Source organism: Symphalangus syndactylus, chromosome 16 (assembly GCF_028878055.3).
Source record: "Symphalangus syndactylus isolate Jambi chromosome 16, NHGRI_mSymSyn1-v2.1_pri, whole genome shotgun sequence".
Lineage (NCBI taxonomy): Eukaryota > Metazoa > Chordata > Mammalia > Primates > Hylobatidae > Symphalangus > Symphalangus syndactylus.
In genome coordinates, this window is record NC_072438.2 from 13,700,016 (window position 1) to 13,715,120 (window position 15,105).

Sequence of the window (15,105 nt, forward strand, 5' to 3'; positions counted from 1 at the left end):
AGTAATAAAGATGAGTGTGAATCAATAATAAAGATGAGTGTGAATCAAGCTGAGAGTGTGAATCAATAATAAAGATGAGTGTGAATGAATAATAAAGGTAAGAGTGTGAGTCAATAATAAAAAGTGTGAGTCTAATAAGAGTGTGAATCAATAATAAAGCTGAGAGTGAATCAACAATAAAGATGGGTGTGAATCAAAAATAAAGATAAGAGGGTGAATCAATGAAATCAAGAGTATAAATCAATGAAATAAGGATAAGAATGTAAATCAAAGAAATACAATAGTGAAAATACAAAATAAAGCTGATTCTTTGAGATCAATAAAACTGATAAATCTTTAGCAAGATTGATCATGACAAAAAGACACAGTTATCAATATCATGAGTTACAGAGGTGACATCACTACAGATTCTACAGACATTAAAAGAATAATAAGAGAATATTGTGAACAACTTGATGTCAATGAATTTAATCACTTAGACAAAAGAAGCAAATTTCTTGAAATTTCCAAACCACCAAAGCTCATTCAAGAAGAAATAGATAACGCAAATAGCACTACATCTATTAAAGGAATTGAATTTGGAGTTAAAAATCTTCCTACAAAAAAAACTTCAAGCCCAAAAGATCTCAGTGGAGAATTCTACCAGATGTTTAAGGAAGAAATAGTACTAATTCTATACAAACTCCTCCAGAAAACTGAAAATGAGTGGCTACTTCTAACCTCATTATCTTGATACAAAAACCAGAAGAGAAAACTAGACCAATATCCCTCATGAAAACAGATACAAAAATTCTTTAAATAAATCAAATCCATAAATACATTTAAAAGGGTAATACAGCCGGGCATAGTGGCTCATGCCTGTAATCCCAGCACTTTGGGACGCCAAGGCAGGTGGATCACCTGAAGTCAGGAGTTTGAGACCAGCCTGGCCAACATGGTGAAACCCCATCTCTACTAAAAATACAAAAATTAGCTGGGCATGATGGTGGGCACCTATAATCCCAGCTACATGGGAGGCTGAGGCAGAAGAATCACTTGAGCCTGGGAGGTAGAGGTTGCAGGGAGCCAAGATCATACCACTGCACTCCAGCCTGGGGGACAGAGTGAGACTCCATCTCCAAAAAAAAAAAAAAAAAAAGGATAATACATCACAAATAAGTGATAAGTGAGGTTCACCCCAGGAATCCAGGAATGCAAACTTGGCTTAACATTTAAAAAATCAACCAATGCAATTTACCACATTAACAGACTAGAAAGGAAAACCATATGATCATCTCCAGAGATGCACAAAAAGCCTCTGACAAAACGTAACATCTATTCCCAATAAAAACCAGAAATAGAAGGGAACTTTTCAACCTGATAAAGGATACCTATGCAAATTTTTAGCTAACATCGTACTTCATGGTGAAAGACAGAGTGTTTTCTCCCCAAGATCAGGAACGGGACAAGGATGTCCACTCTTACCCCTTTCATTCAATATTTTACTGGAAGTTCTAGCCAGGCAAGAAAAAAAAAAAGGCATTCAGATTGGAAAGGAAGAAGTAAAACTGTCTTCTATGGCATAGCCATCTCTGTAGTAAATCTGATGGAATCTACAAAAAAAGTTTCTAGAAGCAGTGAGTTATTGAGCCTACAGGATATCTTATGGTGAACATCCAAAAATCATTTTAATTTGAATATTCTCTTAACCAACCACCAGAAACTGAAATTTAAAAGAATACATCATTTACAATAGCATCAAAATTAAGAAATACTTAAGAATAAATCTGATGAAAAATGCCCAAAAACCAGTACACTGAAAACTATAAAACATTGCAGAGAGAAGTTAAAGACGATATAAATAAATGGAGAGGTAGTCTGTATTCATGGATCAGAAGAGTTACCGTTGTTAAAATGCCAAATTTCCCCAAATTGATCTGTAAATTCAACGCAATCCCAATCCGATCATCAGCAGGCTTTATTTTTCTTCCTGTAGAAATTGACAAGCTTATTCTGAAATTCATATAGAAATTCAAAGGGTCTGAGGAGCCCAGGCAACTTGGAAAAGGAAGAATAAAGTCAGGGGACTCACACTGCCTGCCTTTTAGACCTACTGTGAGGCCTCTCTGGCTGTGGGAGGGTCTGTGGGGGACGGGGCAGCATCCAGAGGAGCCCGGAGAGGTAATGATCCAGGGCAGCGAGTGCCCCGGTGCTGGACCCGGAGGTGGAGGTGGAGGCAGAGCGGCGACAAGACCCGGGGTGGATGCGTCCTGAAGGCTGGGCCAATGGACTCGCTGACAGTGGATGAGGCATGTGGGAAGTCCAGAGGGACAGAGGGACAAGGCTGACATAACTGAGTAGGGACGGCAGGTAGAGCTGCAGGAGCAGGGGGGTCTTGTCAGGTGCTCTGAGTGGGAACTGCCTGTGGACATTGGTGGGTCCGTCCCACAAGCAGCTGCGCATCTGAGCCTGGAGCGGGAGGAGCCAGGCTGGAGGCCTAAATCCAGGGGATCACTCTCTAGGTGGCTTCTAAATCCAGGGGATGGGATCCTCAACAAGCCCTGCACAGCCCACCTGGGACATCGGCCTTTCCCGCTCCCACTGCCTGGGAGTCCCCTGCAATCTCCAGAGCCTGCCCTGCTCCCTTCCCACAGTCTCTGCTGGAGGTGGGTCACCTCCTCAGAGAGGTCTCCTGCCCCATCGTGCAGCCCTCACCCTCAAGGCCCCAGACCTGCCCCAGCCTCCTCCCAGCACCTCTCACTCTGATCTGTGGCATCTGGGGGCGTTTTTGTGGCCCGGCTCCCTGCTATAAGGAAAGTGGGAGGGTAGGACCTCTGGCTCACAGGAGTCCAAGACACAGAGCTGGCACTTGAACAATGGCTGTGGTCCCTTCTGACTTAGACCTACTGTGCGGGCGGGAAAGCAGAGGCCTAGTAACGCCCCTGGGCCAGAGCTGGGGAAAGCGTGACTCGCTGTGCTCAGGATAGGGAACTCTGAAGCCTCTTCTCCTTGAACTTGAGAGGTGAGCCGAACACACACCAAGTAAGGGGCCACCAGGCTCCCTGCCCGTCCTGCTCCCGGCCCTGCTCCTGCCAGGTGGCTGGGCTGCCTTCACCAGCCTTTTCCACTATTGGGAAGGACTCAGGACTCTACCCAGGACAGGGGCCTGAGACCAGGGGACCTTATGGCTTCTGAGACCAGGGAACCTTTTGGCTTCTGAGACCAAGGGACCCTGTGACCTCTGAGGCTGGGGAACCATGTGAACTCTGAGACCAGGGAAACACAGTTTTTGAGACCAGGGGACCCTGTGACTTCTGAGACTGAGGAACCCTGTGGCCTCTGAAATCGGGGAATCCTGTGATGTCAGAGATCTGGGAACTCTGTGATGTCTGAGACCAGGGAAAGCGCATGCCCTTGTCCCTGTCCCCTCCCCTCCCTACAGCATTCCCTTCGCTTGTGGGCCACAGGATAAACGAGGGGTTTACCCCCCAGGCCGGAGGTCTTCCATCTATGAACCGCACTGTCCCCCACAGTCCACAGAGGGGCAGATGCCCACAAACGGCCCCACTCCATGAATCAAACACCCCACACCACCCCATGTCGGGCTACACTCTGGTCCTAAGGCTGGCTGGACCCCAAGCCCTCCTGGGGCTCCCCCAACATGCATGGTGGCCACTCTTTACTGTGAAAGCCCCTCAGAGGCCTCTGCACCCCACTTCCAGACGAGAATAATAAATGCACTTAACATCTCCTTGATTTAATAAAAAGATGGTTCATTTCAAAGAACTTTAGATTAACTGGGTTTGGATCATTGGATTTTATTAAATAAAAGAGAAAAGCAAGTACAAACACCAGTCAACTTCAGAAGGATTTTAAAATTGCAAGTGTGCCATGCAGCTAAGGTTTACCAGGCTCCTCAGTTAGTCTGCGCTGTCCTTGGGGAGGGGACACAGCTCTGAGGACAGGGGATATTTCCCAGGGGGTCTGGGATGAGGTCAGCACTAACTGGGACAGCCCCTGTACAACAAAGGAGCAAACCCAGGCCCCGGGGGTATCCTGTCTCAGGAGAAAGAGAGAGGCAAGAAGGGAAGAGGACACTATCATCCACTTCCAGGAAAGTCACCTCACAGCTCAGTGTGTGCAAAGAGCAGCTCTGCTAATTTCCAGTGAGGAGGCCGAAGTCAAAGCCACCCATGGAGAATGGGATAATTCAACAGGAAAGACTCAGTCATTAGGGAAAGGAGCACGCTAGGACAGGTCTGGGTGCACACCTGAATCTAGTTCTGAGCTTCCTAGAAGCCAACAGGAAAAGGGCTCAAGAGATTAGATGGTCCCCACTGTTCAAGAGAAGAAGACTTCAGTTTCTTTGGGAAAGACAGGCTCTGCCTGGCTCCAGATTGTCTTCCCATAACGGACACAGAAGAACAATGGCGGCATCCTCAACAGCAGCTCTTCACGTGACCAGCCCTCATGGCACCGGCCTTGGCTGCACTGGGGTCCATGTGCTTGGCTGACAGGGTCTTGGAGGAGGGGGCAAACATGAGGAAGCTCCCTGCTCTCAATGAACTGCCAGTGAGGGGGCTGGGAGGAGACAGCAAAGCAACGTGGAAGTGTGAGTTGCTGAGTCGGGCCTGGGCGTTGACCAGGAGGGGGGCATGGGAGACACAATGGCAGGAGGGAGAAGCTCACTAGGGCTGAAGAGAGGGTGGGGAGGTGGAGGCCCCCAGGAAAGGCCTTGCGATCAGAAGCATGGCCTTACTCTGGAAGGTGACTGTGACTGCCCACTTAAGGAGGCAATGGGCATGCTCTCACTTGGGAGAGTTGCCTAGTGCCCTGGCGACACCTCTCCCAAATGGAGAGCTCATGGCAATCTAGGAGTGGGCAGGGTGGGTTGGGCATCTCTTTTGGATGGGGCTGAGGAAATGGGGTCTTGGAGGAGGGTGACTTCCAAAGACAGGGTATTGGACTTTGCTCTCCTGGCATAGAGGATACCATGTGATGTGCATGGGCCACAGGCTGGAAGAGGGAGTACTCAGGAGCAGGTAGATGGATGGAAGAATAGATGGATAGGGATAGAGGGACAGGTGGGTAGACAGATGGATGGATGAATGGGTGGATATGTAGACAGGTGAATGAGTGGGTGGGTGGATGGGTGGAAGGAAGGAGTGAAGGAAAAAATAAAGGAAAGAAGAAATGGTGGCCAGGTGGGTGAATGGGTGGATAGGTGGGTGGATGAGTGGATGAATGGATGAGTAGATGGATGGATGGATGGGTAAATGGATGGATGGTGGATGGATGGATGGATGGGTGGATGAATGGATGATGGATGGAAGAATTGGTGGATGGAAGGATAAATGAGTGGTTGGGTGGATGGATGGATATAGGATGGATGGATGGATGGATGGATGGATGGATGGATGGATGGGTGTGTGTGTGGGTGGATGGGTGGGTGAGTGGATGGATGGATGGGTGGGTGGGTGGGTGGATGGATGGATGGGTGGGTGGGTGGGTGGATGGATGGACAGATGGATGAGTGAATGGATGGGTGAGTGGATAGATAGATGGACGGGTGGGTGGGTGGATGGATGGATGGATGGATGGATAGAAGAAAAGAAACACCTGACAACTAAGGAGCAGCCCAAATGAGAGGAGCCCAGGGAGTCCAAGAAGCTGATGGTGGGAGCTGAGATCGGAGATCCCCAGCCAAAAGGAGACAGCCTTGGAGGGGCAGGGGGTGAAACTGACCACGAATTGATGATAGGCAGGGGGAAGATCCTGAAAGAGGCTGAGGATAAGCTGTCCTGGGGGTCTCACAGCTTTGGGGTGGGCAGACTGGACCTGTCCAGTAGTGAGCAAGGTTCACCCAGCACCTCCGGTGGGCCTTGGTCCCAGGGCTGGGGTGTTAAGGGGCTACAGCCCTGGGAGAGTCCCCCTGCCTCTGGCGCCCTCCAGGTGAGCTCTTTACCTTTGATCTGCTTGTCTTGGAACTCTGTGAGGAACTGCGTGATGCGGTCCGAGGGGATGGCAAAGGAGATGCCAGCCGTGACCTTGAGCGTGTTGATGCCAATGACCTCCCCATCCTAGGCAGGGAGGTAAGAGCAGGCATCAGTTGGGGGAACCCAGGCAAACCCCTGCCCACAAAGCACTGTGTCCACAGCTCTGTTTCTAGAGGCTGACCCCGGCTGTCAATCCCCCTACAGCCCCCGACTCCCCTGAAAAGGTCACTCTCAGGATCACACCTGAGTCAGTGGCCCTACCTCTCCAAACCCTGGAGATCCCCCTTCCCCATCCCTGGAGAGTATTTCCAGGGAAGCTTGCAGCTCAGGCCTGCCCCCAGGCTCTGGCCACTCTGCCTCTAAGAAGCACGGCCACTGGGCCAAGGACACTGCCAAGCCATGTTTGGAGGGACCGAGAGAGGGAGGAACATGGTAAGGCCTGTCGAGGACAGAGACCCTGTCTATCCCTTCCTTCCAGAAGTCGGGGGCTGGCAGGTGGGGCCAGGGGAGCTCCTTGACCCCCCATCCCTCTCTTCGGAGCCCCTCCAAACCTGCCCTGCCCCCCATGAGGCTGGTGCCACTTGGGCAGGATCTGACCTGGCCCCTGGGGACCTCACACTCAGGCATGCTCCTGGAAAGGAGCCCCACTCCACAGCCTGGCATACACCCCTAGCCCTGCCCTCCTTGTCAGGGCCTGGGCAGCTCACCAGGGAACCCTCTGTGGCCTGGGGCAGAGCTTTGGGTCAAGGCACCCTTTGTCCTCCTGGTCCCTGGAAGCTCAGGAGGCAGGAAGAGCATCCGAGTGTGAGATCCAGTAGATTGAGTTCTGTGTCCACCCTCGGCCCTCTGTGCCCATCTCTACTGCCTGGACCACGTGGAGCAGCCTCCTGGGCCTGGCTTTCTGGCCTCCAGCCTAAGCCACACACATGAGCTTCCTTGAAACCAGGGCATGCCCTCAGCCCTGCCAAAAGCCTGGGAGACATCTTGGGCACACACGGTGAAGCCCCATCTGCACAGGAGGCCTGAGGCAGCAGGATATGGGCCACCAGCCCCTTTCATTGTCCTCTTGTCTGATCTCCCCCTCCTGAAGCTTCTGAACGCCTCCCCCAATGCTCATGTTGTGCCTTCTCCCTGGGATTTCTTCCTCCTATACCCAGTCCTCCTCAATCTCAATGGCCGTTGTATAATGCTCTCACCTCCAGGAAGCCCTCCCTGATTTCACATCAGCTGCCAGGCCTTCCTGCCCAGCGTCCCTCCAGAGCCATCTCATGTGGCTCACATGGTGCTGGGGCTTGTTCACATCTGGACACCTCCCCTGCCATGGACAGGAGCTCCAGGGGTGGGACTGTCCCATCCTTCAGGGCCTGGGAGCTCTGAACTGAGCTTGCTGGTTTATTCTGGAAAAATCTCACCTGGGATGAGGCTGAGCTTGACTTTGAGGCTCAAGACACAACTGGGAAGGGTAGAATGAGGGTGCCCCTGTCATCCTGTGTGTACACCCAGGGCAGGGAGGGCCGGGCTGAGCAACCCCACATCTGCGTCTCCCTTGCCCCAGCTCCCCTGACAGGCACACAGCCCTGGACCGAGCTGCTACTCGTGGGTGAGTCCTCATTCCTGGTGGCCACTAGCATCCCTGAGGCGCTTGGGGCAGCCTTGGTCTTTCCTCTCTCCAGGCCCCCGGCCCAGCTGCGCTCCTGACTGTTGGTGTAAATGTTCTAGGACCATATCGTGGGGCCTGTCCTGCCTTAAGGCTGAGTGCCCCCATGTGAGAAGAGCCCCAGAAACCTGAGAGATTTTGGCTCTAGGGGACACTTACCAGGTTCACCAGCGGTCCCCCGGAGTTCCCGTACTGCAAGGGGAGGAAACAGCATTAGCTGTGCCTGACCCCGCCTGAGGTGTCCTGGAGCCCCTCCTTCCAGATCTACCTCTAACCAGTGCAGAGACACATAAGCAGGTCTCATCCTCAGCGGCATCGAAAGGCCTCAGTGCTGTCCCCATTTCACAGATAAGAAGGCCGAGGCCCACAAAGGCCATGTGGATGGCTGCCTGATGACCGAGGTCTGACTGTTACTGTTCTCTGCACAAACCATACGCTTCAGCATCTACACCCTCGAGGCCAGGCAGCACCGCCTGGTGCATGGAGAATGGGGGTGTTACTTCCCATCCTACTGGCCTGGGGGGCCTTCTACAAAGACTCGGATTCCAGCCAAGCGCCTGAGCTGCAGCAGAGCTGGATGGACGTGATCTGGGGCATCTGGGTGAAGTGCTTTGTGAATGCTAAACGTGCCACCGACATAATCACAATAATAATGAAAAGCAATGTTGGCCAGGGTGTGGAAGCTGGGCAAAGGTGTTTCTGGGCCGTGGCCTTGCCTCTGCTTCTCTGAAAGGCTGCCCGAGCGAGGACAGCAGCCTCTGACTCCCAGCATGCCTGGCACCCGGGAGTGGAAGTCACAGGGTTAGAGCTCCACCGAATGTAATGAGAGAACTCTCTAGCAAGTGGATGTGTCGAGTGCCAGAACGGCTCTGGGGATGGGGGCAAGCCAAGTCAGAGACTACCTCGAGGTTGAGGTCTTGGGCACAGATGGCAGGTGCCCAGCCTCCTGCCCCTGGGACTCACGTTGATGATGGCGTCCGTCTGGATGTAGTCCATGTCGGAGTCCCGGAGGCCCAGCTCCCTGCCCTCCCGCTGGGCAGTGCTGACGATGCCCGTTGTCACTGTGTTCTGCAGGGCGAAGGGACTGCCGATGGCTACCACAAACTCCCCAGGCCGCAGGTCCGCCGACTGACCCAGCAACAACACAGGGAGCTTTTTCTAGGAGACAGAAGGAGAGACACAGAGAGGGAGGCTTAGCCGTCTGCCTTCAGTGGGGACCGGAGTCAGATCCTGGCAGGGGGGTCCCAGGGAAGGCATGCACATCTGTGCAAAGCCACCAGGACTGTGAAGGCTCAGGCGGGTCACCAGTGCAGACTAAGACCAGGGCAGTCCTGTGCTGAGACCCAGGGCTGGAGTACATGGAACAGAGGCTCAGCTGTGCCAGGGACCAAAGGTTCCCCCAGGGCAGGCATGGGTGCTCATCATGGGCCAGGGTGCAGCTGAGCACAGCCTCCAAGGTCATTGAGCCCAATGATCTGATGGTCACATGTCCTCTAAAAATCTGGTAAAAGCTGCAGACACCTGGTAAAAACTACTACACCATATGCACCACACACAAACTGATGCATTTGTTGGAGAGAGATCTGCAGGCCCCTGGAGCCCAGCTAAGGACTCTGACATCCTTGATCCAGTTCCATCTCATCTCCCAATAGAGACACACGGGGGACTGAGGCCTGGAGAGGTGAAGCCACTAGCCGAGCTCTGCCCCCCGCCGCGCACACTGAGACACCTGCACACTCCTCTTCTGCTTTTGCATGGGGCCAGCGGAGCCTGTCTGTCTGATTATCTGACTCTGCAACTAGCCTGGGAGCACGGAGAGCAGCCGGGCTTTGTGTTCCGGAAGCTGCGTGGTGCACACTCTGAGAAGGTAATCCCGGGTGCTTGTCAGAAGGTGCCGAAGCGCACACACACACACATGATAAAGCGGGGAAGGCGGTTCTGTGCTCATACCCACATCAACTTCCTCGTTCTGGTTTTGCACCCATTACCTAAGATGTCACCGTTGAGGGAAGCTGGCGGAAAGTCTCCTGGGACCTTGCGGCACTACCCTGTAGCTTCCCGTGGGTCTGCGATCGGCCAGGTCTCACGAGCGTCGCCCCAACTCAGGAGATCAGTGGGGCAGGACCCCATGCCTCTGACCCTCTGGACGGCTCCCCTCCACCAGGCCCTGGTCCTTCTCATCGTTTCAGTCCTCTTCCCTTTCACTATACACCATCATGTCACATAAGAAAGTTTCTCCTTGCAGCTTTCAATACGAGGAGAAAGCTGTCAATAACAGGGGCGACGTGGAGCCCCACACAGGATTACAGGAGCCCTTGGTGGGCGGGCACTGGTGTGGGAAAGGCTCAGACCGCCCCTCTGTTCTCTGTGCTCAAGAAGCTTCAGTCAATGGCAGAGAGAATCCCAGGTGGCGGAACCAGGCCTACACATTGGAAGGCGAGGATCCAGAGAGATGACATTTTCCATTGCTGACCGGCCAAGGAGACAGAAATAACAACATCTGAAATCTTTGGGAGGCCGTGAGCTGGGGAGGGTCAGCCCATCCTCCCTGCACCCAAGGACGGTGCACAGGTGAGGCCGTGAGCTGGGAAGGGTTAGCCCATCCTCCCTGCACCCAAGGAGGGTGCACAGGTGAGGCCATGAGCTGGGAAGGGTTAGCCCACCCTCCCTGCACCCAAGGACAGTGCACAGGTGAGGCCGTGAGCTGGGGAGGGTCAGCCCATCCTCCCTGCACCCAAAGAGGGTGCACAGGTGAGGCCGTGAGCTGGGGAGGGTCAGCCCATCCTCCCTGCACCCAAGGAGGGCGCACAGGTGAGGGTCAGGAGCCTTTCCCATGGCTCGATTTAACGCCTAGGGGCTAGGAGGGCGTTTCCCACCTCAGGTCATGGCCATAGGTGCTGACCAGGGCCTGCAGGACATGAATCACACTAGCTCTGCTGGCACCCATTTGTCACAGGTGTTTGGTGGGGCGTCCTGCTCAGCCCCACCTGGACACCACCCCACCAGTCCTGCCAGCATTCTGCCACAGCTGCCAGAGTGGGAGAGACAGACCTGCCTCCTCTTCCCATGGGGGTCCTTGAGTGGGGGTTGCAAACTGGCCCAAGGCCCAAATGCCGCCCATTGCCTGTTTTGTGAATCAAGCTTTACTGGAACACAGCCACATCCACCTGTGCAGCCTAAGGCTGCATTCTTGCCACAGCAGAGATGCGTGGTTGTGACAGAGACCACAGGGCTTGCAAAGATAAAATATTTACCATTTGGCTTCATGGAAAATTTGCTGGCTGGGCACCACGGCTCATGCCTGTAATCCCAACACTTTGGGAGGCCGAGGCAGGAGGATTGCTTGAGCCCAGGAGTTCTAGACCAGCCTGGGCAATACAGCGAGACCCTGTCTCTACCAAAAATTTAAAAATTAGCCAGGTGTGGTGATGCATGCCTGTAGTCCCAGCTATTCGGAAGGCAGAGGTGGGAAGATCCCTTGAACCCAGGAGTTTGAGGCTGCAGTGAGCTGTGATCATGCCACTGCACTCCAGCCTGGGCAACAGAGCAAGACCCTGAAAAAAAAAAGAGAGAGAGAGAGAGAGAGGCGGGGGGGAGGGAAGGAGGAAGGAAGGAAGGAAGGAAGGAAGGAAGGAAGGAAGGAAGGAAGGAAGGAAAGAAGGAAGGAAGGAAAATTTGGGGGTGGGGTGCAGTAGCTCATTCCTGTAATCCTAGCACTTTGGGAGGCCAAGGCAGGGGATCACCTGAGGTCAGGAGTTCAAGACCAGCCTGGCCAACATGGTGAAACCCATCTCTACTAAAAATACAAAAATTAGCTGAGGGTGTTGGCATGCACCTGTAGTCACAGCTACTTGGGAGACTGAGACAGGGGAATTACTTGAACCTGGGAGGTGGACGTTGCAGTGAGCCGAGATCCTGCTACTGCACTCCAGCCTGGGTGACAGAGCAAGAACCCATCTCAAAAAAAAAAAAAAAAAAAAAAAAGGCTGGGCACAGCAGCTCATGCCTGTAATTCCAGCACTTTGGGAGGCCAAAGCGGGTGGATCACCTGTGGTTGGGAGTTCAAGACCAGCCTGACCAACATGGAGAAACCCCATCTCTACTAAAAATACAAAAAAATTGGCCGGGTGTGGTGGTGCACACCTGTAATCCCAGCTACTCGGGAGGCTGAGGCAGGAGAATCGCTTGAACCCGGAAGGCGGAGGTTGTGGTGAGCCGAGATCGCGCCATTGCACTCCAGCCTGGGCAATAAGGGCGAAACTCCGTTTCAAAAAAAAAGAAAAGAAAATTTGCCAACTCCTGTCCGTGAGCACACCCTTCAGTGGGTTTCCTTGTCTTTAAAATGGAGGTGATGCCCCCAGACTCAATTGCGACCGTGAGAGGACTGAAAAGCAGGGAAGGGTCCCCATTAGGGGAACTCTTTGGAACCATTAAATCTCCTCTCCCTTGATGGGGCAAGAGGAAACCACCTTGCAGAAGACTTCATCACAAATGCTGTCAACGTTCATCCAGGAAGAGAGGAAGCCAAATTCAAACCAGCCAAGGTGAACTGCCCAGCCCGAGGGAAGCTCCGGGTCCAGTGCTGGTGTGAGACATGGGACTCAGTGACCTCACAGCATGGGGAGCCGCAGGTAACTCGACTGTGGTCCCCAGGGTCATATAACCATGGCATTGGGCAAGACAAGAACAAGCTGGAGGGAGGCCGGGGTCCTAGCTGAGCAGGCCGGCCCTGCTGCAGTGCGCTGTGATTTGGGGTGAGTTACCTAACTTCCAAGCCTCAGTTTCCCCATCTGAAATCCCAAGATAACGAGGTCCCTGATATGGTTTGGCTCTGTGTCTCTACCCAAATCTCATGTCCAATTGTAATCCCCACGTGTTGGGGGAGGGGCCCGGTGGGAGGTGATGGGATCATGGGGGCAGACTTCCCCCATGCTGTTCTCGTGGTGGTGAGTTCTCACGAGATCTGATGGTTAAAAAATGTGTGGCATGTGCTCCTTCACTCTCTCTCTCTCTCCGGCTCTGCCATGAGAAGATGTGCCTGCTTCCCCTTTGCCTTCCGTCATGATTGTAAGTCTCCTGAGGCCTCCCGGTCATGCTTCCTGTATAGCCTACAGAACTGTGAGTCAATGAACCCTCTTTTCTTCATCAATGACCCAGTCTCAGGTAGTTCTTTACAGCAGTGTGAAAACGGACTCACACAGGCCCCTTCCTCCCAGTGGTGAGAATTAGAGGAGTGCAGTCAGTGCCCGGCTGAGAGCAGGCCTTCCAGAAACAGCCGGTGGGGGAACAAGAGGATTCTGGGGGCCTCAGTGCAGCTCTCTTCTCGGTCAGCTGGTGGGAGGTACAGACGTGAAAGTGGAGGGATGGGGTCCCCGTCCCAAGTATTCCCCACAGCAGCCCACTGGCCTCCACGCCCACACCCAGACGCCATCCCACAGGGCAGGTGCATCCCCAGTAGTGGGCCCAGGTGGGACAGTGAAGAGCCTCCGTGGGGTGTGATACGGGACCACAGCCCACACACTGTGGGCCACACACTTCCTGGCTCTGCCTTGCACCTAGTGGCTTGGGGAGCACCGGGCAAGGAGTCCAAAGACCTGGGCTCCTGGTCTTTTCTGAGCCGTGACCCTGGGCCGGGTGCCAGTCCTCCCTGGGCTCAGGTTCCTCCCCCTGGCTGATGGAAGGTGGGGCTAGCTCGCCTCTGCGGTCCTCCGTCTAGGAAGAGGCCGCCATGCCCAGCCCCAGGTGCTTCCGCCCCTCCGCCCACGGCCACCTACCTTGGGATGGATCTTGATGGTGGCGATGTCCGACTTCTTGTCGATGTCTTTGATGGTGGCCTCATAGGAGTCCCCATTCTGTAGCTGCACCTTGAGCTGCTGCCTGCCCGGGGCAGCACTTTTGCTGGACACCACGTGGGCATTGGTGATGATCAGGCCGGCCTCTGACATGATGAAGCCAGAGCCGCTGGACAGGGGCACGTTGCGGCCGAACAGCGGGTGTCTGCAGCCAGGGAGACACGGGCGGGCATTTAGGGTGGGGCTAGGACACAGGGGAGTCAGGCGCAGTGGCGGGGCTGGTCAGCGAGGAGCAGAGCCAGTGTGCGGCTGACAGAACACAGGTCTGGAGTCCCTCAAACTCCCTTTTGAATCCTGGCCCTGTGACCTGGCCAAGTCACCAGCGCCTGCACCCAGTCACAGCCATAAAGAGGTGATGATGATCACCTCTGGCTGCAATTTGCTGAGATGAGACGGGCTGCCTGCGATGTGTCAGATGACTCCCAGCTTGCACTCGCCATCCCGACTACGGAGCATGGAGCCAGACAGACCAGGATGCTAATCCCAAGTCCAGGCCCCACTTATTATCTGCCTGACCGTGGGCAGGTCAGTGAAGCTCTCTGAGCCTTGGTCTCCCCATTTGGGAAATAGGACAACACCACCTCTTCCGCCGAGTGGTGATGCCTGGGCTCTAAAACGCCTCTCAACAAACAGGACAATTGGCCCTAGGGGAAAAGCCCCACTGCACACACAGCATCCTCCGGGGCTGCAGGAGGTACCCAGGAAGGGAGGCTCCCCAGAGGCTGGGGCAGATTCCTGATCATCCCGACCGGGTGAGCGCTGGGAGGGCTGGGAAGGCTTATTCCCACCTCCCTCCACCCCTACCCCCAGGCTAGCTGCCTAAAGCCCCAAATGTGGCAGTGCTGGCAGCAGGCAGATGCAGGACCCGAGCCCTAGACACCCCGAGGGCAGGGGTGCACAGGCACAGATGAGGCCAGCCTGGGCCCTGCCCTCTGTGAATGGAGTGGAGCTGGCCTGGGTCTGCATTGGCGTTCGCTGATGGGCAACAATCCCCAGTTCTCACCAGAGCTCTCTGAGTAGAAACCACAGCCCCACGTCCAGCAGGGGAGGAGGCTGAATGCCAGACACAGCCTGGGACCTTCTCCAGGGTGGGAGCCTTCAGGACCCCAGTGTGGGGCCCAGCCCAGAGCAGGTACTCACTCCCTGAGGCTGCTTAGTAGAGATGAGCAAGGAAAACGTGCGAGACAAAGCGTGGAGGGATGGGAACGTCTGGCATATGCAGGCAGGTGACAGCAAGAGACAAAGCATGGAGGGATGGGAGCATCCGGCACATGCAGGGAGGTGACAGTCTCTGCAAAGTACAGGAGCTTCGCTGTGACCCACAGGACTAGGGATGGCAGTGAATGCCATCCTGTGCTCCTTCTGAGGCAGGCAGGTCATTGAATGCTCATGGGCACCCTACAAGGGGGGTGCTGTGGTGAGCTGTGTCTCTGCCAAGAGATACCGCCAAGTCCTAACCCCATAGACCCGTGAATGTGACTTCATTTGGAAACAGGGTCTTTGCAGGTGTCAGGAAGTTATGGTGACATCACAGTGGGTCTGTGGTGTCTTTAAGGGAGGGAAGTCCAGACTCACAGAAGGGAAGGCCATGAGATGATGGAGACAGACAGCAGAGAGAGGG

At 54.3% G+C, this 15,105-nt stretch overlaps 1 protein-coding gene across 2 annotated transcripts in view; it reads right to left on the reverse strand.

Annotated features, from left to right (window-relative positions):
* HTRA3 (HtrA serine peptidase 3) overlaps positions 1–15,105 on the reverse strand; it is a 37,578-nt gene that overhangs the window by 6,774 nt on the left and 15,699 nt on the right. The window contains exons 3-7 of one of the 2 annotated variants that reach the window (XM_055245711.1): positions 13,407–13,629; positions 8,596–8,790; positions 7,792–7,824; positions 5,945–6,059; positions 3,778–4,560 (exon numbers count right to left, since the gene is read on the reverse strand). In XM_055245711.1, the coding sequence (XP_055101686.1) occupies positions 4,538–4,560; positions 5,945–6,059; positions 7,792–7,824; positions 8,596–8,790; positions 13,407–13,629 (589 nt within the window). In that variant the 3' untranslated portion in view covers positions 3,778–4,537. Of the gene's footprint in view, positions 1–3,777; positions 4,561–5,944; positions 6,060–7,791; positions 7,825–8,595; positions 8,791–13,406; positions 13,630–15,105 lie in introns of those variants that run through there. The other variant, XM_055245710.1, reaches the window with a different exon arrangement.